This window comes from Urocitellus parryii, chromosome 6, assembly GCF_045843805.1.
Source record: "Urocitellus parryii isolate mUroPar1 chromosome 6, mUroPar1.hap1, whole genome shotgun sequence".
Lineage (NCBI taxonomy): Eukaryota > Metazoa > Chordata > Mammalia > Rodentia > Sciuridae > Urocitellus > Urocitellus parryii.
Window position 1 is genome coordinate 134391524 of NC_135536.1, and position 24761 is coordinate 134416284.

At 46.3% G+C, this 24761-nt stretch overlaps 1 protein-coding gene and 1 pseudogene across 1 annotated transcript; one reads left to right on the forward strand and one right to left on the reverse strand.

Annotated features, from left to right (window-relative positions):
* Nucleotides 1–313: 313 nt before the first annotated feature.
* On the reverse strand, nt 314–23574 carry Isg20 (interferon stimulated exonuclease gene 20). Its single transcript, XM_026388196.2, has 4 exons — nt 23374–23574; nt 22856–23107; nt 2026–2226; nt 314–534 (listed from the first exon to the last, which is right to left on the reverse strand). The coding sequence occupies exons 2-4, from the start codon at nt 23081–23083 to the stop codon at nt 418–420; spliced, it is 546 nt and encodes a 181-aa protein (XP_026243981.1). The 5' UTR covers nt 23084–23107; nt 23374–23574; the 3' UTR covers nt 314–417.
* LOC113182273 (akirin-1 pseudogene) lies at nt 2423–5677 on the forward strand (annotated as a pseudogene).
* Nucleotides 23575–24761: the final 1187 nt, after the last annotated feature.

Here is a 24761-nt window from a genome sequence, read left to right on the forward strand (position 1 = left end):
AGCTGTGGATCTAGTCTCCAGATGAGACAGGCGGATCCTGGATCCCTGAGCAGGGTGCCACCTCAGGAAAGAATGCTACCCCTCTACTGACAAACTGAATGGGAATAGGGAGTAGAGGAATCCACTGAGGCACAGGTCACTTAGATTCCCAGGTGGCTTCTTGATACCCAGGATTGAAAGTATGATGGATTTTGATCCTTGCCCACATCCAGGACACGTGTCTTCATTCCCTCCGAACGGCGCCCAGCCTGGGTCCTGGCACAGTTAACCTGGCTCAGAGAGAAGCGAGAAAGAACAGGATCCACTCATGGAATAGACAAAATATACAGCCATTTTACTGCCAAAGATGCATTTTCCAAAAGCAAGAGATGCCATCTTGAAGATAAGAAAGCCTCTGGGGAGGGGACTGGTGGAGCTTCAGTACGGCACAGCCACGCGGAGCAACCCTTTGCGAGCTCGGATTCCCTGGGAGATCTTGTAGAGTTCCATCGCTGCCCGCGCATCTTCCACTGAGCTGTGTCCCAGATGGTTGTTCTGAAGACAGAGGCACACAGTGAGGACTTGGGGTCCCAGTGTCACACCCCAACATCCCAATTCCCGGGGTGATCTGTGGTGAGTCTCCCTGAGCCTCTGACTCCCTGGGTTAGGAAGAGTGTCAGTAGGTGACAGGAACTGGCCTGACTTCACCCTCTGTGGTCACCAGGCACTAGGACCAGGCATTCCAAGACAAAACCCAGCATCCTGAGAATCAGGCTGTGCCCTACCACCTAACATCTGGTGGGGGAGAGGAGGTATCGGTGCAGGCAGGAGCCGGCTGAGTCTGGGGAACAACCAGGCTTCATGAGCCCAGGGACAAGCAGACAGAGCTGAGACGGGGTTAGGGTCAGGTTCAGACTGACAGCCACAGCGTGTGGCACCGGAGCAGGTGCGCAGAGATCCACAGGGTACATCTAATACCCACGGGTGGACGGCACCCCTCTGCCAGCCAGAGCCACCAGGGTTGGTCCTTGGTGCCATGGAGCTAATGAGAAGCCCACCCCTGCTTCCAACCCAATTCCCTCAAGGAGGGCGGGGGTTTCGTGCTCCCACACCCAGCCAAGCAGTCTCCATTGTGGACTTGGTTCACACTCCACACTCCTGATCTCTGAGACTAGGACTCATCTAACTCTGTCCACACCTGGTCTCCGGCCAGCCAGTCCCACCCTTCCTTCCTGCTCCCAGAGGACTGTTCTTCCTTCTACCCGGTGTTCCTCGCATTGTGGGCTGATGATTGGGCTCGGTGCCACCTCCCCTCCAACCAAGGGTGCCTCCAGGACAGAGAAAGGTCTTGCTCACCCCTGTATCCCTTGCATCTGGCAAGGAGTATGTGCTCCTTAAAGAGCTGCTGACCTGCATGGAGGGCCCCAGGGTGCGCTGCTGGCTGTTAGCATCTGGCGGTCTTCCTGAGTCCCTCCCTCCAGGAATTCCCACCCCACATCCGCGTGGCTTCACCTGCTGGCTCTGCTGGGGCCAGCTTTGCCCACCAGCCAGAAAGGCTGGGGAATTGGAGCAATGCCTGATGGGAACTGGGGGTAAATACCCCAACACCTGAACCCCACCCTGGGGTACATCAGAGGTGCTGGCCTGACACCATTTCCCAGAGTTCTGTGGTGGCATAAGCTTCATTGCCCACAGGGAAACTGGCTTGATTTGAAGCAGCAAAAGCAAATGCCTGTTGGGTACCCCCTGCCCCTGCCTCATTTGCTCTCTCCCAGCACCTCCCGGGCCACCTCTCAAGTCAACCTCTGGCATCCCCATCCTTGCTTCCGGAAGCCCAAACAAAACACTCTCCCCCTCTCACAAGCACACACCTCTCAGGAGTAGAGGGAACAGAGTCTTGGGGGCAAATATTCGCACTGAAGCCGTCGTCGTAGGGGTTGTGCACAAAGCCTGGAGGGAGGGGCCCAGCCCTTGGAGCAACGTCTCAGACAGGCTGCCTGGCTTGTCCTGGGTGGCCCCACCCTGAGGAGCAGGAGGAGTCCTCACCTGGATGAGCCTGTGGAGGAGACGTTCGCTCAGCACCCGCAGAGAGACCCGCATGCAGTGGTCCAGCTTGGCCTCGTGCCACAGCAGCCTGTCTGTGGATGTGTCATAGATGGTGTAGCTGCTCATGTCCTCCTTCAGGGCCTTGAAGTCATGCTTCAGGTCATGACCCACCACCAGCTTGCCTTTCAGGATCGACAGGATCTGCCCAGGAAGACACAAGCCCCACACTTATCCATCCTGGGTCCTCCAGGTAGATGGAGGACAACTTGCTACAGTTATGGGGCTGGCAGGGAGCAGCCCCACCTCCACTTGCTGTGTGACCTTGGGCAAATCATCATCCCTCTCTGAGCTCAAATATATCTAGGAAGAGATTGGACCAGGTCCCTTGTTATATGCCATGCCTGGCAGTGCCAAAGGGACTTGTCCAGTGGCTCAGATGCATAAGGGCAGTGGCTGGTACCTACTGTTTCCCATGTGCTGGCATATATCAAGATGCATCACCTAGATCACCTGTGTGTGTGTGTGTGTGTGTGTGTGTGTGTGCGCGCGCCCACTGGGGATGGAACCCAGAGGCAGTTTACCACAGAGCCACATCCCCAGTCCTTTTTTTAAAATTATGAGACAGGGCCTCATTAAGTCTTACTAAATTGCTGAGGCTGACCCCTAACATTTGATCCTCCTGCCTCAGCCTCCTGGGTTGCTGGGATAACAGACAAGCACCACCATGCTCAATGGTCACATCTTTTGATGTCCTCAACAACCCTACTGTGGCAGGTAGAATAATGGCCTCCCAAAGATAGGTATGCCCTAATCCCCAGAATCTGAAAATACGTTCCACAGGCAAAAGGAATTAAAATCATGGGTAGAACTCTAATCATATGATTTTAAAAAAAGGAAAACTTTTGAATTATCCAGGTGGGACCAACACAATGGAAAAGTCCTTATTGTGGAGGTCAGCGAGATTCCTTCTAAGAAGAACTCCAATGTTGCTGGCCTTGAGGATGGAGGAAGGTGTCAGGCAGCCTCTGGAAGCTGGAAAGGGCAAGCAAGTGGCTTCTCCCCCAGAGTCCTGAGGACTCCAGACCTGAGCACCTTAATTTTATCCCAGGGAAACCCATGTTGGACTTTGGAACTGCAAAACTGTGAGCTAATAAATTTGTGTTGTTTTGAACCATGAAGTTGATGGCTTTGTTCATCAGCCAGAGAAAGCTGCTCAGCCAGGAGCGGGTGCTGCATTTATCTGGATTTTACAAATGAAAAAACAAAAACAAAACAAACAAAGAATGGGAGCATAGAGATTTGAAGGCATTTGCCCAAAGTTCCTCTGATGATTTTTAAATTAGTTTAAACTCTCCTCTCAAAAAGCTGAACTCTAAATCCCCTCACATCCGGCTGCCCAGGTGACGTCTGCTCTGGAGCTGAAATCCTGAGGGCCTTTTTTTTTCCCCCAATTCTGTGAATTGACTCCAGGGGTGCTCTACGACTACTACGCTATGACCTCAGCCCTTTTTATTTATTGTTTTGAGTCAGGACCTCACTAAATTGCCCAGGCTGACCTTGAGCTTGTGATCCACTTGTTCCAGCCTCCCTAGTTGCTGGGATGACAAGCAGGCACCATCACTCCCAGCAGAATCGTGAGAGTAAGGAATGTAAGTTCAGCCACCCAGAAGCCACCATGCTAGAGACACCATGGATAGGGAGAGGCTACACAGAGACATGCCCAGGGAACCCCAGCATTGTTACCAGACAGTTCCCCTGAGCAAACTTTCCTGGGACTCCAGCCCCTGCCTTCACTATGCCATTCCTGCCCTGCTCTCCCCAGATTGATTGCAGGTGCATGAGAGAAATAAATATGGACACTGTATGAACCACTCAGTGTTGGGTGACTTGCTAAGCACCATTAGAGAACTAGCACAGTGCACAGCTAGATAGTGGCAGAACCAGGCACCTGCTTGTCACCGTCACAGTGAGAAGATCAAGCAGGCCTGCTCCAGGCCTCCAACAGCCCAGTGGCCCAGCTGCCAGGGCAGGGACGCCCTAAGAACACCCAGTCCTGTCCTGTGCAAGTGTCCAAGCCTCTGCTCCAGCCTCCTCTCCCATGTGGACAGCCTGCAGGGCTCCAGCCACACCAGGTTGGCTGTCCAACGTGGCTGCATTGGAGAGGATGGCAAAGGGCACCTAAGAGCAGAAGGTGGCTGTATCAACTGGGCTGAAGGGCAGCTCTGGCTCTTCAGGCCCAGTGTAGACAGTTCTATCACCTTTCATCTTTTCTCTGTATGGAGCCCCCCAGCTTAGCCTGTGCCCCAAGAAGGTATCTCGTGGCGTCTGACACCTTCCCACCTCCTACTTCTCCTGCTAGCTGGCTAGTGACTGGGGACACCAAGGAGTTCCTTTATAAACATACTCTCTTGGTGACCACAGGAAGCCCAGGCTCAGACGGTTCATGACTTGTCTACAGTGACAATTAGAAGCAGGCCTGCCCATTTACTGTCACCAGCCCACTCTGCTGTTCACATGGCTCTGTTGGAGTCTCCTCTGAACAGAGGAGGGGACTCTACTTGGGGGACGGTGGAAAGCAGGCCAGAAGAACTAGGAACACTGCCCCTGGGCCATGCCGGTGCCGCTTCAACTGGAGAACTTGGGAGTCACCTGTGGATTGTCACTACAATAAAGTTGTCCCTTGGCAGCTGGAAGGGAGTGGCTCCGGGACCCTCATAGATACAGAATCTGAGGATGCTCAAGTCCCTTATTTAAAATGAGGCAGTGTTTGCAAACAGCCAACGCCACCCTCCCGTGTACGTGAAATTGCCTCTAAATCCTAACAGCTAATACAATGGAAATGCTGGGTCAAAAGTTGTCATGCTGGTCACTGGTCCCTGGTCCCTGGCCCCTCAGTGGCTTGACGTGCGAAGCAACGCTGACGCAGCCCCAGGAGCTCAGGCGGCGCTGCTGAGCCCAGGTTCCCCGGAACGCGGCCCAGGCCCCGCCCCAGCCCCCCCCGCCCCGCCCCGGCCCCAGGCCCCGCCCCCCCGCCCCGCCCGCCCGCCCCGGCCCCCGGCCCCCGGCCCCCGGCCAAGCCCCTAGGCCCCGCCCCGGCCCCGCCCGGGCCTCAGGCCCTTAGGATGCAGAGCCGCGGACTCTACAGCGCCAGTCCCGCCCAGCGGCGAGCTGCGCCTTCCAACTCCAGAGCAAAATCTTCAGAACATAAAGCAAGAATATAGTGGTCATCAGAGGTGGAGACGTTTAGAAGTCGTTCTCAGAGTGCAGCTTGCACTTCAGAAGTCCGGCCTCGCTCCCAGCACTCACAGCACTGATGCCCAGGTCCTCCTGATGAAGAAGGACCAGCCCGCCTTCGCCCTTGACAACTTGTAATAATATGCGAGAGGCTTTTAAAAGACAAGGGAGATAAAATAGGGGAGGAGTATGAGCAGATCCTCAATACCAAACTAGCAGGGCAGTAGGAATCTTTTGTGAATTCACACATGATCCGATTATGCAGAGACACGGAACAAGACCCATAAGCTGGGTCTCTGAAGCTTTCTTGCATTATCTGCGCACCAGGTTTGACCTCAAAAGATGGCCCTGTACATTTTTTGCAGCTGGCTTGATATCACATTTCAGCTCCAAACCTTTGCATCCTGAGAACACATGAACGTTTCTGAGGTCCATTTTATACAACTTGAAACACCTTTCTGGTTGCCACAAGCATATCTTTCTTTTCTGCTCATCCAATAAGATGATGTGCCCTACTGGGACACAGTTTCCAAACAAAAATACCTGGAGCATCAGTTTAGCAAAATATGCCTTCAGTGGCACTCAACAAATGCAGTTCCCCCAAGCACAGTTCTGTAAGAAGTGTGTGTGTGAGAGAATATGTATATGTGTGTATGTGTATTTTAAGTTTTTATTTGTATTGTGCAAAAAAAAATTTGTTTAGATCTCCGGGATTCTGGCTGTGAATTTGATGCACAACAATTATGGTTAAAAACACTTGCTTGTGGGGCTGGGGATATAGCTCAGTCAGTAGAGTGCTTGCCTGGTATGCACAAGGCCCTGGGTTCAATCCCCAGCAAAGAAAGAAAGGAAGAAAAACATTTGCTTGGTCTATAGACTAATCATTGAGGTTTCCTGACCATATAAGTTGTAAGAGTGGATTGTTTATGTGTAGGTATTATTGTTAAATACAGGGACTGTTTCCAGGCATCGAATATAAATCCTAAGTTAGGATGGACATTAGATGTGATTATGATAATATAGCAAAGGTCTGCAGTCCTAGATCTACAAATGTGAGGTAAGAAATTAGAACGAGAGACAGGCCATTGACACATGGACTCTACCTAGTCATGTTAGAAAAAAAAACCTTGACTCCAAGCCTTAAAATACCCCGTGGAGTCGGCACTCACCTCATTCATATAATCAAAGAGCTCCCTGAACACTGAGCCTCTAAAGGGAGACAAGTCTCTCCTGGAGCAGAAGCACTGGGGTTTGCTCAGGAGCAGAGTACAGGTGAGCAAGGGACTGGGCCAGGCCCCAGCAGCACTGACACTTGGGAGGAACCACTTCATCTTTGTATTAGTCCCCCAAATTCCATGTTCAACTGCTTGAGCTTTGTTTTGGCAACCCCACACCCGAAGTTGCTTATAGGCTGTTCTTCACCTTGTTTCCAAGGCTGCAGAGCAGAAAGTAGCCCCTGTTTTGAGGAGGAGGAGGAGTTAAGTAAACATTTATTTTTTGACTGTGACTTGTTCAGGACCACATTTTACAAAATGCCTTATTTCCTTATTATTATTTCTGGAAAGGAAAGTTCTATTAAAATCGTTTTAGTTTGAACATGGAATCATTTTTTTAAATTATGGCTTATTTTGAAAATTTTTGAGTTTAATTCAAATGTATGCCAGTACCTTCCAAAGTAAGGTAATATTCAGAGACAGTTGTTCTGATCATATGGCTTAGAGAAATTTCTGGAATATTCACATTTGAAGATTCCTTATTAATGAATGTCTGACTTAAATCTAACCAAAAACTGCAACATTATTCCTTGCACATTTTCATTCTATAGTGTTAACAAGCTTAGTTGCAAATAAAATACTTAAGCTATTTTTTTTTTAAATTGTCATGCCATATTGTTAGGCAAGCAGGACAAGAAGAATGAGTCTGTTCAGGTTCAGTACAGTCATGATTTTTTTCCCCAATTATTTTCCACGCATGGTTGGTTGAGTCCACAGGCGTGGCACCGGGAGCAGAGGGCACACTGCACAGGCTGAGGTTCAGGGGGTCTGGGCAGGGCCCGGATTCTGCACGTCTAACCGGCCAGATATGACGCTGCTGGTCTGGAGGTCATCGTGAGGCTCTTAAAGACAACTTGGGGACCCATAAGACCTCAAAGCAGCACTGGAGGGGAATCCTGTGGGGGGAATGGGGCGGCACCGGAATCCGGATGCTGCGGGCGGCTGAGGTCACTGCTTTTGCTTGCTGACATCCTTTATGTTGCTGAACAATGTGGCCTGTTTTCCCTTCTAGCAGCTTGGCTCAGGCCCAGTTCACACAAAGCCCCTGAAGGAAATCGTCTCCATCCCAGAGACAGCTACAGCCGGTCCCAGACGTAAGAGGACCAAGTCATGGTGATGTGGATTCCTGGGAAATTCATCACTTCCTGGACCCAGAGTCCCCCCGGGTTGGGCTTGAGGGGGGGGGTTCCCTGGCACCACGGGACTCATCATGAGGGGTGTATATCCAAGCCACAAAATAAGAGGGATGAGATAAGCAGAAGAAGGAAGAAAAAGAAGGAGAAGAAAACAGTCTAGCTGTTAGAGAGATACCTATGATTCTCCGTACAACCATGCTGGGACCTGGTCAGGGACAGAGGCCCAGACTTGCTGTGTGGCTTCAGGATGTTAGGAACCCTCTCTGGTCCTCAGATTTTCCATTTGTAAGCAACCAGGGTTCTGTGATTTCCTGAGGCTGGACTAGGGAGGGATAAGGTGAGGTGACCAGCTAGAGCCCAGGGAAGGATTGGGGGAGGGGTCAACCAGGAGGTCGGACCTGTCACAAGGCAGGCATGCCAGACTTTACTGCCAAACACAGGGAGTGGAGACTCTCAAATTCCTGGAAAGAACTGAAGTGCAGTGGGGTAAGGGACATTTGTTGATCTCTTCTTATCAGCCAGGCACTGTGCCAGCGCTTTGCTTAACTAACCACAAGCGTCCTCAGCAAGATTATTCTTCATTCCAGGAAGGAGGTGAGGATCAGAGAAGTTAAGGTCCAAGTGACACAGCTTATAAGTGGAAAGCTGAGATGCAGTATCTGAATCCACCTAACACTGTCATTTTTATTGTCGTTGTTATTATTACCACTACTGAGTGCTTTGGGACAAAGAGCACATCCAGGCCCATAATGGTATTCACTGAGGATTTCTGGAATCAGGAATAACAGCCCCCATGAGACAGGGTTTGCCTGTCATCTGACCCCATGGCGACAGAGTGCAGAGGGGTGTATATCCAAGCCACATGGCCGGGGAGTGACAGGCCACGTTCTGCTATCTGCCTTATACTCCCTCTGTGGTTCCATGCTCCTTCCAAGCATTCCCCAGGCGGGCCTGACCCAAGCCATCCCAATCGCTGGGCCACACTGTCTGCATCACCGTCCCCGGAGAAGGGTTGGTGGCTGCCGTTCCAGGGGGTTCTTCCCACTGCCAAGTCTGGCAATCTTTGCAGACCAGTGTGGAGACCTCTGCAGGAGCCTGTGGGCTCTTGGAGACTCAGCCTTCCCGTCAGTAGTTCCCATGTCCATTCATGCTCTCCTGGCTGCCAGGAGAGCTGGCCTGGGGAGACCCCGTGCCCCTCTTTCCTTGTTTCCTGCCAAGCTGCCCAGTTCCCCTGCCCTCAGTTCGTGCCACTTACCCTGGGGTCAACCTGGACAATAAGGTCTTCTTCCTCCATCTGCCAAGAGACCCAGCAGGTGGCAGAGCCCCAGCAGGACACCCTGACCCGTGCAAAAGTCACTGTTACTGAGCTCACTCCCCCTTCACAAGCCACCAAGTCCTCCCCTTGTGAGATTCCCTCCTAAGCCCCAGGGGAAGTGCCACTCATCATGCCTGGTTGGCATAAAAAGTATTAAATCACTTTTGTGCGTTACAATATATTAAAAGTTACTGTTAGATAATGCCGAGCACAGTGGGATATGCCTGTAATCCCAGCTACTTGAGAGGCTGAAGCAGGAGGATCACAAATTCGAGGCCAGCCTCAACAATTTAGCAAGACCCTCAAGCAACTCAATGAGACACTGTTTCAAAATAAAAAATTTAAAAAGCTGGGATAGAGTTCAGTGATAGAACACCGCTGGGTTCCATCCCCAGTACTGGAAAAATAAAAATGAAAAATTACTGTTAGTTTAAAAGAACAAGATTAACCTGCCAGATGGGAGCCTGAGTCTGAGCACTGTCTTGTATCACAGCTTCCTGTGTGTCCTTAGACCAGTCCCCGCTCCTCTCTGAACCTCAGTCTCCTGATTTCTAGGGCTCTCTATAGACCGGGGTTCCCAACCTCAGCACCAGAAACAATCAGGACCAGACACATCCTTGCTGTGTGTGGCAGGAGAGGGGGCTGTCCAGCAGCATCCTTGGCCTTCACTACCAGATGTCAGTAGCAGCCCCCACTTCCCACGTGGTGACAACCAGAGTGGTCCCAGAATCCCTCGGTTAGCCATGGGGAGCAAAACCCCACCTCAATGAGAACCCCTGCTCTGGATGATGGCTGGACCTAGCGATGTCTGAAGATAAGGAACACTTTCCTTTTTATTGCTTTCTGGTTTTTGTTTTGTTTTGTTTTGTTTTGTTTTTGGTGGGGTGGGGACTAGGGATTGAACCCAGGGGTGCTCTAGCACTGAGCTACATCCCCGACCCTTTTTATTTTTTGAGACAGGGTCTTGCTGAGTTGATGAGGCTGGCCTCAAACTGGCCTCAGCCTGCTGAGTTGCTGAGATTGCAGACGTGCCCCACCACAGCCGGCAAGAACAATTTCTTTACATTATAAAAGTGACAATCACATTACAAAAAACAAAGAAGCAAGAAGATAGCAGGGGCCCCACTTAGGGAGAGGGGCTCAGGGGTACCCCAGAGCCTTCCTGGTTGCGTGGCCAGCCCTGGATTCGCCTGAGAGGAGCCTGTGGGGCTGAAAAGGGACTTTAAGCTTCTGCCCTCTGAGGTGTCCCAGTACGGTTTGGCACCCGCATGCCTGATCTGTCTGGGATTGAAACATGACGATGAGGTAGATCAAGCCACCTCAGGGGCCTTGGCTGTCTCACAGGTGTCCTCGATGGACATGACCTGGCACCACCTCTTCACTCACAGGCCATACTGGATCCTGTCCCCTACAGATGTCGCGCACTTCACATTTATAGAAGGCACTGGCAATCGTTGAACTTGAGGTTTGAACGGCAAAGCTCCAACTCTAGAGCCAGAATTAGAATCTCTGCTTCACAGTAGACAGTAGACTCAACCTTGCACCTCAGTTTCCTTATCTGAAAAATAGGGACGATCCTAGTTAACTCCCTTCCACCATGTTGTGGGAAATAAAGGAAGTGGTGTGTGGAAAATGCCCAGAGCTGTGCCTGGGACATAGTGCTGGATACACCTGTGCTAATGCATGATTCTTATTGCACAGAAGGTCCTACAGAGGGGACACAGAGAGGGTGAGCAACAAGCCAAAAGACAGATGGCAGAGTTGAAATTGTACTCACGTCCAGTCAAGTCTAAAGAAAGCATGCCTCCCGTGGCTGTGTGAGTATTGCTACGACTCAACAAAAGCGTAGAGAACAAAACTGAACACCTGGGCAGAGGAACCTTATTGCACATGACGGCCAGAACTTCTGTTTTTGAAAATCAGTTTAACTCCCATCCCACAAATATTCTCAGGGTCCCTTCTAAGTGCCAAGCACAGCTTCCCATTTGGATGCAGGCAAATACAGTGAGAGCTGTGACTCTAGATAGATAAGAGTGGACAGGCAGGCTAAGAGGTGCGTGGGTAGCAAGGGAGGTGAGAGACCCGCACTGCAGAGGCGCCCATGGGACGGGGCAGGGAGAGGGGCAGGGTGGGAGAGCATCATAAAGGACTCCTCTCACCTGGAGCTGACATTTCTGGGAGCAGGAATGGAGGAGAGGGTGGAGCTGGGTTTGGGACCACAGCTCATGTCTGGGACTGAGGCCCAGAAGCATTGGATAATTTGCCCAAGGTCACAGGAAGTGATGGGGCAGGAACTGTGAAGCCACTGTGGCTCCAGAGACCTGTCCAGTGACCAATCTGGGCAGGCCTCTGTGTCAGGTACACAAAGCCTGGCTTTGGCTTGGTGTCTAACTGAGAAATGGGTTAGATGACGGTGGTCTAGAGGCCAGACCAAGATGGAATCCTGACTCCCAGGCCAGCACTCAAGGGTGCCCAGGGAATGACAGGTTTTAGGCCTTGACGTCCAGGCCTGGGAATGCGAGAGGCATTTCTTTATTCTGTTCTGGGTTCTTCAGACTCTGTCCGTCCTTTTGATGGGGAGGGAGGCTGGGGACATACCATTCCCCCTGACTGCTCAACAGGGATCACAGGGCAGAGGCTCCTTGACATGTCCCAGGGCCTCCCACCAGCACCCGAACACATCTCCACCTCTTTGTACTATGCTCCCCTTGCCGGGGACTCTGCTGTGGTCTCCTCCTTCCAACGCCTCTTAGACTCCAATCCTTTGTCCACCATGGAAGATTCGGACCCTGGAACTGTCCCTAGGGCCTCTGGTGCTTCTCCTGTTTGTAGACCCTTTCCTCACCCCTGTCTACCTCCCACACCACCCCTATCCTAATTTTCTTGAAACTGGTCCTTGTCCTGCCAGGCCCTTCCCTTGCTCAAAAATCTTCAGTGGTTCCCTGTAGCCTCTAAAACGGACGGCACTCACTCTATACCATCCTTTTCAAATGCCACTGATCTCCTGGAGTCTTTCTAGAACCACCTTGACAAGCTGGGCTCCCCAGTATCTTCTTAGTACTTCTGGAGCAGTGTTGTCCAATAGCAATACAGTGCAAGCCACAGATGTTTTTTTTAAATCATAATAGGCATATTAAAAAAACAAAATGAGACAGGTGATATTAATTTCAATGTTTTAACCAATATATCAAAAATATGATTGTTTCAATGTATAATCAATTAAAAAAATTGATCAAAGTATTTTGTGGTTCTTGTTTCCAATACAAGTGTATTCAAAATCCAGAGTGGATTTTACACTTACAGCACATCTCAGTTCAGACCAGCCAAACATCAGGTGCTCACCGGCCACATGGGCGGTGGCTGCTCTGGCCATCAGTGCAGCTCTGGAGGACAAAGCCTGAGCTGTTCTCTCTCCTTCCTTCCTCTCTTCCTCCTTCCCTCCCTCCCGTCTTCCTTCCTTCCCTCTCTCTCTCTCTTTCATAAGTACAGATTTTTGTCCTGTCATTATTCCCTAAACAAAACAACTATTTACATAGCATTTACATTGCATGAGGTAATTAAGTATTTTAGAAATTATTTAAAGTATACAAGAGGATGTATGTAGGTTATATGCCAATAGCATGCCATTTTGTTATCATTTTGATTGATTTTACCCTTTTATTTTGTTTTATTTTTTGCAGTACTGGGAATTGAAATCAGAGGTGCTCTACCACTTAGCTAAATCCCCAGTCCTTTTTTGAATCAGGGTCTCACTATGCTGTTGAGGCTAGCCTCAAACTGCAATCCTCCTGCCTCAGCCTCCCAAGTCACTGGGATTATAGGCGTGTGCTACCTCACCTGGCTATTGTGCCACTGTTTACAAGGGACTTGAATATTTGTAGAATTTGGTATCCTTCAGGATCCTAAAACCAATCTCCTATATATACTGAGGCATGACTATATGATTACCTTCATTTTCCAAATGAAAACCAGATAGGGTGAGAGTAAGTATTTTACCCAATATCTCACAGCTTGTAATAGGGACTTCAGGACTGAGCCCTGCACTCCACTGAGTTCTCTAAAACGACAATCTGAGTTTTAAATCTTGACCAGCTCTTGCACATTCTAGCTATCTGATGTTGTGCAAATTACTTAGTGTAATGGGCTGCAGTGTGTCTTCTGCCACCAACTTTATGTTGAAATCCTAACCCCCAAAACCTCAGAATGTGACTTGTTTGGAAACAGGGTTTAGGTGTCCACCAAAAGCTCACGTGTAAGACAATGCAAGAAGGTTTAGAGGTGAAAGGTTTGGGTTAAAAAAGTCTCAGCCTAATCCATGCATTTAATCCCGATAGGGTGGTAACTGTAGGCAGACAGGGTGAGGCTGGAGGAGGTGCGCCTTGGAGGGCATGCCTTGGGGTCCATATTTTATTGATGGTGAGAGGACTCTCTCTGCTTCCTGGTGTTGTTCCCAGCTGCTTTCCTCCTCCATGCTTTCCTGCCATTATGTTCTGCCTCAACTCAGGCCCCAACGAATGGAGTTGGCCATTTATGAACTGAGACCTCTGAAACTGTGAGCCCAAATAAACTTTTCCTCCTCTAAAATTGTTCTTGTTGGGTCTTTTGGTTGCAGCAACAAAAAAGCTGACTACAACAAGTGTCGTGGCAGATAGACAGTTGTCCCTCAGTATCCAGGAGGATTGGTTCCAGAACCCTCTGTGGATACCAAAATCTGCAGAGGCTCCAGTCCTTTATAGAAAATGGCGTAGTATTTGCACACCACCTACACACATCCTCCTGTAGACTGTAAGTCATCTCTGGATTTCAATAACACCTAATACAATGTAAATGCTACGTCAACAATTGTTGCGTTGCTTAGAGAAAAGTGACAAGGAAAAAAGACTGTTTACAGATGCAGTTTCTTTTCAAATGTTTTCTTCTAATATCTGTGTTTGGTGGAATCCACAGATACAGAACCTGCCTATATGGAGAGCTGACTGTAACTAGATTACTTAGGATAAGGTCATGCCAGAGTAGGTGGGCTCCTAATGCAGTGTGACAGGAATCCTTTAAAAAGAGGAATTTAAACAAGGAAAAATGCACAAGGAAAATGCCACATGAACCCAAAGGCAGAGCTGGGCACAGTGATGCAGGGCCTGCAATCCCAGCAAAGTGGGAGGCTGACACAGGAGGATCACAAGTTTGAGGCCAGTCTGGTCAACTTAGTGAGGCCCTGTCTCAAAACAAAAAATAAAAAGGCTGAGCATGTGCAGCTCAGTGATAGAACGCCCCTGGGTTCAATTCCTAGTATTAAAACTCAAACAACACGATGGCAGAGGTCCTGTGATATTTCTACAAATCAAAGACTGCCAATACCACCAGTGAGGAAGAGAACCATAGTAGATTTTCCGTTGTAGCCTTCACCTTGACTTTAGACTTGTAGCCTCCTGAACTCTGAGACAATAAATTTCTGTTGTTTAAGCCACTCAGTTTGTGATGCTTTGTTACAGTGTAGCCCTAGCAAATCAATATGCTTAGTTTAAGCAAACCTTAGTTTCCCCATCTGTCAGGAGCCACTCTGGACAGGAACTATGTACACACCTCTAAGTCCTGAGTAAAGAGGTACTGAACTGGTATTGCACAGGTTGCAATGCTTTTGGACCTTACTTCTGCTCAGATAAGAGAGGTGCAGCTCCAAGAATGGGCGTCACCCAATGGGGTTGGATTACACCCACTTGTTTGTTGTAACCCTACCCCTTGCCTCATTTAAATGGCTCCTCCCCAATAAACCTGGGTTTGAGGTGTGCTCCCTCTCTTTCTTGCCTGCCTTGCCCTCCTTGTGGGAGCTGTGGCTGAGGTGTGGTCACTGAGCCCAAAGAAAAGATGCTTTCTGTGCCTGTGTCTTGTAGTCAGCCCAAATTCACTTGGAGTGACCCTGACGGGTTTAGTTGTGTGTCGCAACAAATGGTAGCCCATATGGGAAATCTAATATGAATTTTGAGAACGGTGGGTTTGTTTTTTCTCTCTCTCTCTCCAGTAGTGAGGCCACACATAGATTTTTAAAATATTGTGGGTTGATTTCTAAAAGGGGAGAATTAGAAGAAAGTCAGCAAATTTTTTGTTCTTAGAAAGAGAATAAATTTTTATTTAGCAATTCTAGAGACCATAAATAAATGTAAAAAATTATTAAGAAGACTAATGGGATATGCTGCTAAATTCAGTCTTCTCCCATGGGAAAAGTGCTTTTGTGGGTTTTTAAAATTGTTTTTGTGAATTTTTATATTTTAAAATATTAGATAAAGATTTTTTGGGTTATATGCTAGGAATCTTCACTTGGAGAGTGAGAGAGAAGAAGGAAAAAAATTTTGTGAGACTTGATACAGGGGATTCTTTTCCTATAGAAAAGTGAATTTTATTTTTCTCGTTTTTAAAAAATACTAGGGGTGCTGGGGCTGGGGCTGAAGGGTAGAGGACTCGCCTAGCACATGTGAGGCCCTGGGTTCGATCCTCAGCACCACATAAAAATAAATTTAAAAAGGTATTGTGCCCAACTACAACTAAAAAATAACATTAAAAAAAAATACTTGGAGAATTTATACTGAACCTTTTCCATGCATTCATTCAAAATGACTGTGACCCAACTGTTGTTCTGGGACTGATGCAAGATTGGCTGCTGTTCCCTATAGGGTCTGTAACAAGACCCACCACCAGCAATATTCTGCCCTTTAAAAACCCTAATTTGAGTACGGTCTGCCCTGGGGCCCCCAGCTCCGGCGTCTGCAGAGCGGCTTATTTGGGGGTTGAAGGATTTTTGAGATGCTAGCAGGAGGATGCCCGCTTACCCTGCCCCGGGTTCCTGGAGCCAGATGCTTGCCCCAGGCGATGGAGGACAATTTGCTGGTTGTGACCCCACATCTGGCGGGCCACCTGTCCACAATGTACTTGCAGAGGGACCCCAGTGGCCACAGGAAGGCAGAGGACGGCTCACTGCTGGGGCGGGCATTCCCCTGGGCACGGCCATGCCGCCCCCTCCCTGGGCGCAAGCCCTGCTCCAGCAGGACCAACACAAGCACGCGGGACACAGGCGCAGACAATGGCCAAGGGCCACACCAGCCTGAACTGCCCCGCAGCAGCAGCCCCGGGCTTCACTCTTGTTTCTGGGCCAAGCCCGGCTTACGCCTCAACCCCGCTGGCCTGAGAACCCGACGGCGGGGCCACCCTCTCAACCTCCATGGCCTCGGGGACTGGCCAAGCGCCCACACAGTGTGGTTGCAGGGAGATTTGGAATGGATGTGCGAACAGACAGGCCAACAGGGGGGACTCTGGCCTGGAGGGTGGTTCCACGATTCTACACAAATTCTCAAGCCACATGGAGAGAGCAACATGGCAGATGAGTCCCACCTTCCGCATTTTTCCCGGGCTTCCCTTGGGTTCCTCCACTGTCACTCAAGGGGGCTTTCGGCCTGGCCTCCCAACTGTTAACCTGCACTTCCTGCTTCACACAGGCCGCTGCCTGAGCTGCGCACAGCCTGCGTGTATATCCAAATATAACTGGTCAAAATCTTTCCCCCATAGATCTTCAATACTAACAAAATACTTCCTTTCCAGGTACAATTTGATTTGACAAACTTCTTTATTGCAGCCATCAGCCTGACTGTTCTCAAAGCTAAAGAATCTGATTTTTTTTTAATCCTTCAACAGGTTCCTTTAAATTCCTTCCTTTTCGTCTCTATGGTTGTGTTGCCAAAAAATGTTACCTTGACAAAAGTTGTATTACATATGCTTCTTTGTATTTTGCTTTTATTTTTGGACATTATGAGGATACATTTTGCTCATCACAGGAACAAAAGCCTGCAACCTGAGACAATTTTCTCACAGTGTTCCCATAATGACCAAAAAATCCTTATCCTTCTCATTTCTGACTATATAAATACAAAAAATAAATAAAATTACACAAGGATCTTATTTTCACTAAATCATGTGATGTCGTAGAGATAAAAAAAAATGCACTCTTGATCCCAAATAAGTTAAAATGGATCCAAATATTTTGAGAACCATATGGTTTCATAATTATAAGCTGTACCTTTATTCTTAATGCATATTTTTCCAAGTATTTAACTAATCTATACTCTTTAATTCATAAAATAGTTAACATATTTGTCTATTTGTTTAATTAATGTGTCTATTTGCTTCTAATAGTTTTTCTTCAACAGAAGACACATAACTTATACCTTTTATACATGCATTTATCTGATGCTCTGGTTTTTGTAGTTAAAAATAATTAAAGGCTAGGGATTATAGCTCAGTTGGTAGAGTGCTTGCCTCACATGCACAAGGCCCTAGGTTCAACCCCCAGCATCATAAAAAAGTAATAATTAAGATAAATGTAATTTACTATAAAATACTTATTTCAAGGGATCCATCATATGATCTCTAATTCCTAAATCATTGATCAGGCTTAAGTATCTCTTCGTATTAAAAAACAACAGTTATTTTGATTCTAAGATTTACAGGAGTTATTCCAAATATAACCAAGGAAGAATTTTAGAAGGAGAAAAGGATACTTCCACAGAGAGAAAGCACCCATTGGAGAGTCATAAGAGAAAGAAAGAAATTATCTTTGGATAAAAGAAGAGGTCTTTATATATTCTAGATTTTAATGATAAAAAGATTTTTCTAAATAGAGAAATCTTTATATAGTTATCTAGACAGATGATATAGAAAACTAAAATAATTGAGAAACAAATTTTTTAAATTTTTTTAAAGAGAGAGAAAGAGAGAGAGAGAGAATTTTAATATTTATTTTTTTTAGTTATCGGTGGACACAACATCTTTGTTTGTATGTGGTGCTCAGGATCGAACCCGGGCCGCACGCAAGCATGCGCTCAAACAGAATATGGGCCAAAAAAAAATCAGGGAGTTTTCTTTCTTTTTTTTCTTTTTTTTTTTTAAGAGAGAGTGAGAGAACTTTTTAATATTTGTTTTTTAGTTCTCGGCGGACACAACATCTTTGTTGGTATGTGGTGCTGAGGATCGAACCCGGGCCGCACGCATGCCAGGCGAGCGCGCTACCGCTTGAGCCACATCCCCAGCCCCAAATCAAGAGGTTTTTAAGAAATCCAAATTCATGTATTGTAATATTTTAAAATTTATACCAGATGTCTGACCTCACCTGGAGAAATATTATGCTAGTACTTAGCTAAGTTTTAAGGTAAAATATCACCCAAAAAACAATTTTGGAGATTTTTATATTAACCATGTCCCGATAACACAGAATAGGGACAAACCTGATAGTCTGAAGCACAGACAACCCCCAAAACAGATATCCAACAGGTAAATAGATGCTTAAAAAATAATTTTAGTAAGCCTCTAGAAAAATCCTACTGTTTCATAGACTCAAAAAGACAATACACACCACCCTAAATTTATAGAGGGTCACCCAATTTCAAAGGATTTCAGAAATTGGCATGATCCTAACCAAATTTAGCTGTTACCCCACAATTTGTACAGATATCAAATAAAAGAAATTTTTTAAAAAAACTTACAGACAAAAAGAGATTAAAATGCAAATCCTAGCTCAAAGAAAAATAAGGTACCTGGGTAAAAATTTTACTCCTCGTTTAAGTTGTAAACAGATTTGGAAGCTTCTAAACATTAAAACAGGGGCTTACTTCTAGTCCCTGTCAACAGTTTATCACTGAGAAAAATTACTCTGGAAATTATTATCCCTAAAATATTAGACAGACAGCCATAAACAAATCAGCTCAACAGCCAATAGCTTATTTCAATAAGAAATTTAACATTATAGACCTTTTCTTAACTTTAGTAATATGAGACAATGCCCTACATACATCAATATTTTTAAAATTAGTAAAGCCATAAATCATACATAATTATTAGAGCAACTCTTGCTACATTAAGATGTTCATACAATTATTTCTTTATACATAAAAATTATTTTGACATAAATCCCTCAAAATGTCATTGCTAGCTCAATGTCATACAAATTTTAAATTAAATCACTGTCTTAAACCATACTGTTGGCTTCTTGTTTTTACTCATTAATATTTGAGATACTAATTCCCCATACTTAGGTCAACACTAAGTTTGATAACAATAATAATAGTTTTTTATAGATTGGTAAATAAAGAGCTGTTCATTTCTCTATTTCATCTTTTATTAATGGTAAAAAACAAAACATCTTCCCTAGGTTTATTTAGCATGTGTACTTCCTATCTTGAATAGATGTCTATATTTTTCTCATGCCCCTAGTAAAGACTACCACTTCTAACTTTAAAACTCTGTCTCTAGCCTCATCCCAAATTAAGATAATTAAGTTTATCTAGGTCTAATTTCAAAATATAAAATTTTATATACAGCTTATTATATTCTTCATTTTTGGCAATTCTGTTCAAGTCAAAACCAAGTCATATAATTAGTAAAGGCTAACCTTCTATTTAACATGGTTCCTTTCCAACTCATTAACGTTAAACTTGACATAACTAGTAGATCACCTTTGTCAAGTGTTATGACCAGCTAGAGATAATAAATCCTTTCTTATTATTTAAATACTTGTACTATTGTCTGTAACTTAAACTAATGATAATATGGGTCTATTAAATTTTATTGAATAAAGAAAGGGGGAAAACAGGACCCAATATGCACATACTGGATCATACAAATATTTCAAAAATTTTCTTAAATTTGTAATAGTAAAAGTCTTACTGCTGCTGAACATGATTTAGATAGTTAAATCAGATTTCAAAGGAAAGTTTAAACCTGTAATCATGGAAATGACTGAAAAACCTGGCACGGGAAGTTAAGTTTCCAGCTGCAGAGATTACAGCCATACAGCTTCACAAGCTTGTCAGGTAAGTAAAAAATTATGAAGAGACTTCTGTGGACCCATCTCTCAGGTCCCCCTTTAATGTGCTTTGCAGTGTGGACTAGAAAGTCCACCCATGTAACTAGATTAATTATACTGACTATAATGGTCAGTTATACCTATATGTTGATCCTAAGGTAAACAGGCTGTCTGGAAATATCTTTTGAGGAAAAAAACAATATATGAAAAACCTATGCCAGCCAATCATGCTGGTCCTTAAAATTAAGACTATATATCTGGACAATTATCAAAATAGAAAGATTGTTGAAATATAATTTTCCTATATAGGCCAGTTATTTACAGACTAGCCTCCTAGAATTGACAAGGACAATTGCATAAGTTTTAACCCTCAGCCAGATGGCATCCAAAAAGATGTTTTATGGATAATAGGTCCAATTCTGCATCCAGAATTTTTACTGACAGGCCTAAAAGACTCCTTAAATGTGAGAACTAAGAGAAAGGATGATCAAATATCCTGTAACCTATAAAAAATACAACTTGCCTAATTTTATCACTAGTTATGATAGAGGAAAAGGGCATTGATCCTTCATCAACGTTCCTTTGTCCTATTGCCAGCTGACAAGCTGAAGTTAACATTCACACTTTGAAACAGGTGCATGCCAATTTACCAGACCTGGGCAAGCTCTTGATCTCATGATCCTTGAAGTGGCTACTTTGAATATTATTCATTTTTTCTACGATTACAGCCTTTGTGGCTATGTCTTAAAACTTACAACATGTGAATTTTCTTAATAATTTGACTTAAACTACTTCCAAGATCCTTTACAGTCTGGTAAGTGCTGATGAAAGAATTGGAACTAAGTCGAACATGCTAGAAGCCACTATAATGAATAATGCAAATGAGCCTTCTGCTTATGGTTTGAGGAAAGGCTTAAATGTCATGCCAATTAAATATGTCTGTGTTACTATGGCCAAACACAATGATCCCAATAAAATTAGGAAAACACTAAGAATCTTCTGATGAGTGTTTGGCAGAGTAATATGATAACATGAATCTTTCAAAGCTAATTAAATTACTTTAATCCTAAAAATATGTTGAAACATTCTATATGATGTTATTGGAATGATATGTTTTCTACTAATTCCCTTTGTGTCTCAATAGTAGGTCATGACAACCTCGAACCAAGAATCCAGTGACTTGAAGATATAATTCCCCAATTTCCCTTTTATATTAAGAAAGGGGGGATATGTTGGGAGCCACTCTGGACAGGAGCTAAGTACACACCTCTAAGTCCCGAGTAAAGAGGTACTGAACTGGTATTGCACCCATTGCAATGCGTTTGGGCCTTACCTCTGCTCAGATAAGAGAGATGCAGCTCCAGGAGTGGGCATCACCCAATCGGGTTGGATTACACCCACTTGTTTGTTGTAACCCTACCTCTTGCCTCATTTGAATGGCTCCTCCCCAATAAAACTGAGGTTTGAGGTGTGCTTCCTCTCTTTCTTGCTTGTCTTGCCCTCCTTGAGGGAGCTCTGACTGAGGAGTGGTCAATGAACCCAAAGAAAAGTTAATTCCTGTGTCTGTGTCTTTATCTAGTCAGCCCAAATTCACTTGGAGTGACCCTGATTCCATTTAGTTGTGTGTTGAGACACCCATCTATTATTATAAGGGAATAAAAAGTTGAACAATCATAATAGCTAACATTTTTTTAGTAGAGTTTACCCTTGTTATCCAAGGGGCAATGATTCTAGGACCCTCTCTAGACACCAAAATCCACAGAAGCTCAAGTTCCTTATGTAAAATGGTGTCATATTTACATGTAATCTATACATATCATCACACGCCCTTGAAATCATTTCTAATAGCTTATGATACCTAATACAATGTAAATGCTGTCAATAGTTGTCATACTGTATTGTTCAGGGAATAAGGACAAAAAAAGTGTCTATATTTGTTCAGTACACTTACAATTTTCTTTCCAAAATTTTCAATCCATGGTTTGTTGAATCCACCAATGTGGAATCTGCAGATACTGAGAACCAAGTGGACTCACTTGGGCACTTGTCTTCATCACAACCCCATGATGCTGCTACTATTATCACCCCCAATGCCTTTTAGGAATGAGGGAAGTGAGTACAGAGAGGATGAATAACTTGCCCAAGGTCACTCTTACCTGGTAAGCAACAGAGCTGGGATTCAAATTGGCCCTCTGAACTCTGGAATTGTTAATGGCTGAAAGTCCACCTGGCAGGACTGGTGGTGCACAGTGAAGCTTGCAGAGGGTGACTGTAGGAGAGCACCCAGCGCATAGCGAGTGTTCAGTAAATAGTAGTTACTGTGATCTTATCTCCAGTGCCCAAAACCTGGCATGCACTGTATGTGTGCAGTTGAGATAAACCTCAGTCAAGTGTTCCTGGATTCCCCCAAGCCCCACAGATGCTGATGAGCTCACTTGCCCTGGGGAAACTCCTACACTGGTTAAGTTTTATTTTCCCTTTAGTAATTCAGAGAGCACAGTCATTCCTGGAAAAGCTATTACCACTAACTAAAGGGCAAGAGGGTGGGAAATCTTGGGACCACAAACTTGAGCTTCAAACTTAGTGGATAGTCTGTGGTGGGCCACAGTGTTGTATCAGGAGCAAGACCCCTCTCAGCCCAGGGAGCTCCGATCTCTTCTCCAAAACAGGCTCAACACAGGAGCCTATGCAGCCATCCAGGGCTCATCCATAGCAGCCTGGCATAGAGTAAAGAATGGGGAATGTAGCCAGGTCATTGTGTAGGGAATGTCAGGTGGGACTCAGTTTCCATATCACAAGACTAGGAAGTGGAACCAGATGTGAGCAGCTCCCAGATGTGAGTCTAAGGTTCTCTGTTGGTTGGAAAGTTCTCAAGACTAGGATGGAGACCCCTCCCAAGTTTGTCTCCTCAGCAATGTGGGGAATCCTCCATGGTGGGGTCACAGACTATAGATGCCAGGGGAGGAGCTAGGGAAGTGGGATGGGGTTGCAGACACTTGGTTTGGCTGGCTCCTGGCCATTCACTCACCTCTTTTCTGGCCTCAGCAAATGGGGTGGCCCTTGCCATGTTCTGAGGTGTGATCCCGCTGACCCGGGTTCTGTAATCTGTGATCTCTCCCTCTGGCTGGATGAACTTGTCGTACAGCACAATGCCATAGAAGTTCACAAGGCTGCAGCGAGCCAGGCCACTCTCCCGGTGAGGACCCAGCCCCACCATCTCACAGTCCATGGCCACGACCTCTGGGCTGCCTGCCATGCTCCGTGGGGTCTCTCAGATGTGCTACAGGGGCAGGGGTATGGAAGAGCTATCACATGGGGCCAACAAGTCTCCTGGTGTCCTAGGCCACCACCCAGCTGGCCTGCACCATCTGCCCTGCCCTATCTCCACAGCTACCTGGCAACAGAGGAAGCTGGCCTCTTGCCACCCTGCCCAGTTCCCCTGGCCTGCGGGTCCCAGGCCCCTATCTTGTCCAAGAGGCTGGGAACTAGAAGGCCCCCTCTCACCACCTCCCAGGCCACTGTGGCCGCTCAGTGTCCCCTTCTTACCTGCCTGCCTCTCCACCCTCCGCTCACGTCTGCCTCTCTGCTGCCACTTCGCAGATACTACAGTTGCTCTGAACGGTGACTCATCTCTAACTCCAAGCAGGGCATCCCGACCCGTTTCAGTTTCTAGTGTTATCAAGGGAAGTCAGGGGCGGGAGGCAGCATGTGGGCTGGGCCGCTCCTTCTCCTCAGCTGCTGGCAGGTGGGGAGCTGGCAGACTGAGTCAGGGCTGGTGGATCTGGACGTCCCTCCTCTGCCCCTGCCCTCCCCCTCTCAGATGACGCATCTGACGTGGATGGAGTGGATTGCAACATCTTTCTTTGCTTTCTCACCCTCCACCCAGAAAATAAACATCCCCAGCATTGGAGCCTGGGGAATGTCCCGCAACTTCTGGGGCCCGTTACCAGAATGATATTCTGTTGGTTTTTTATGAGGGCAGGGCAAGCTGTTCTTGAGTTGCGGAGGCCACTACTTGGGAAGGGTGGGAGGAGGTAGGGGTGGAAAGGGGCTAGTCCCCACCCCCGACCAGGGAAGCAGCATTGGGACTCCATTGGTTCAGGGGTGCTTCTGTCCACCCTCGGTGGGCTCTGTCTTCAGCTGGGTTGATGTTGTTTGAGGACTAGAAGCAGGCATCGAGGGAGTACCACCAGCCCAGCCATGCTTCTTTGGAGCCACACTCATCCAGGCCAGAACATCTAATTCTTACAGGAGTGCCTGGCATGTAAAGAGCACTGTGTATTTACTGAATAAATGAATGAGCTACAACTGGGTCCAAAACTCAGTTTGTTTTGGTTTTTTTTGCTTGTTTCTTTGCGGTACTAGAGATTGATCCCAGGGGTGCTTTACCACTGAGTTACATGCCCAGCCCTTGGTTTATTTTTTATTTTATTTTGAGACAGGGTCTTGCTAAATTGTTGAGGCTGTATTCAAACTTGCAAGCCTCCTTGCCTCAGCCTCCAGAGTGCCTGGGATTACAGGTGTGCACCACTGCACCCAACGTCAGACTCAGTTTTCCATGAGAAACACACGCATTGCACCATACACTATGGTGTGACTTATTAGAGCCACCATGCTCACCTCCTACCTCACATCTATACAGAATAAACACCCATCAGTCTGATCTGGTTGCCCTCATTTTCACAAAGATTTGTGATTTGTAAGGGGACTTCCCTAGTTTCATGGTGTTTTTTTTTTTTTTTTTTTTTTTTTTTTTTTACTAAGCCAGATGTCTGACTTAGACTTCAAAAATAAACCAAATAGGAAGTATGTCTCAATGATACAGCATTGTTTCTGTTTGTTGCGCTGTTGATTCAAGTCTGAACCAAAAAAAGTACTTTTGGTTCCCATCTGAGTGAACAACTCTTGCTTGGATTCAGTTTGGGGACTTTCTG

Bases quoted from the DNA above. Each gene is read 5' to 3' on its own strand.
- Isg20 (XM_026388196.2), bottom strand. From the start codon at position 23,083: ATGGCAGGCAGCCCAGAGGTCGTGGCCATGGACTGTGAGATGGTGGGG. The intron at 2,227-22,855 runs GTGAGTGAATGG...CTTCCTGGGCAG, and splicing joins TTGCTGAGGCCAGAAAAGAG to ATCCTGTCGATCCTGAAAGG. The intron at 535-2,025 runs GTGAGGACTCCT...CTCTGTCTTCAG, and splicing joins TCCTCCACAGGCTCATCCAG to AACAACCATCTGGGACACAG.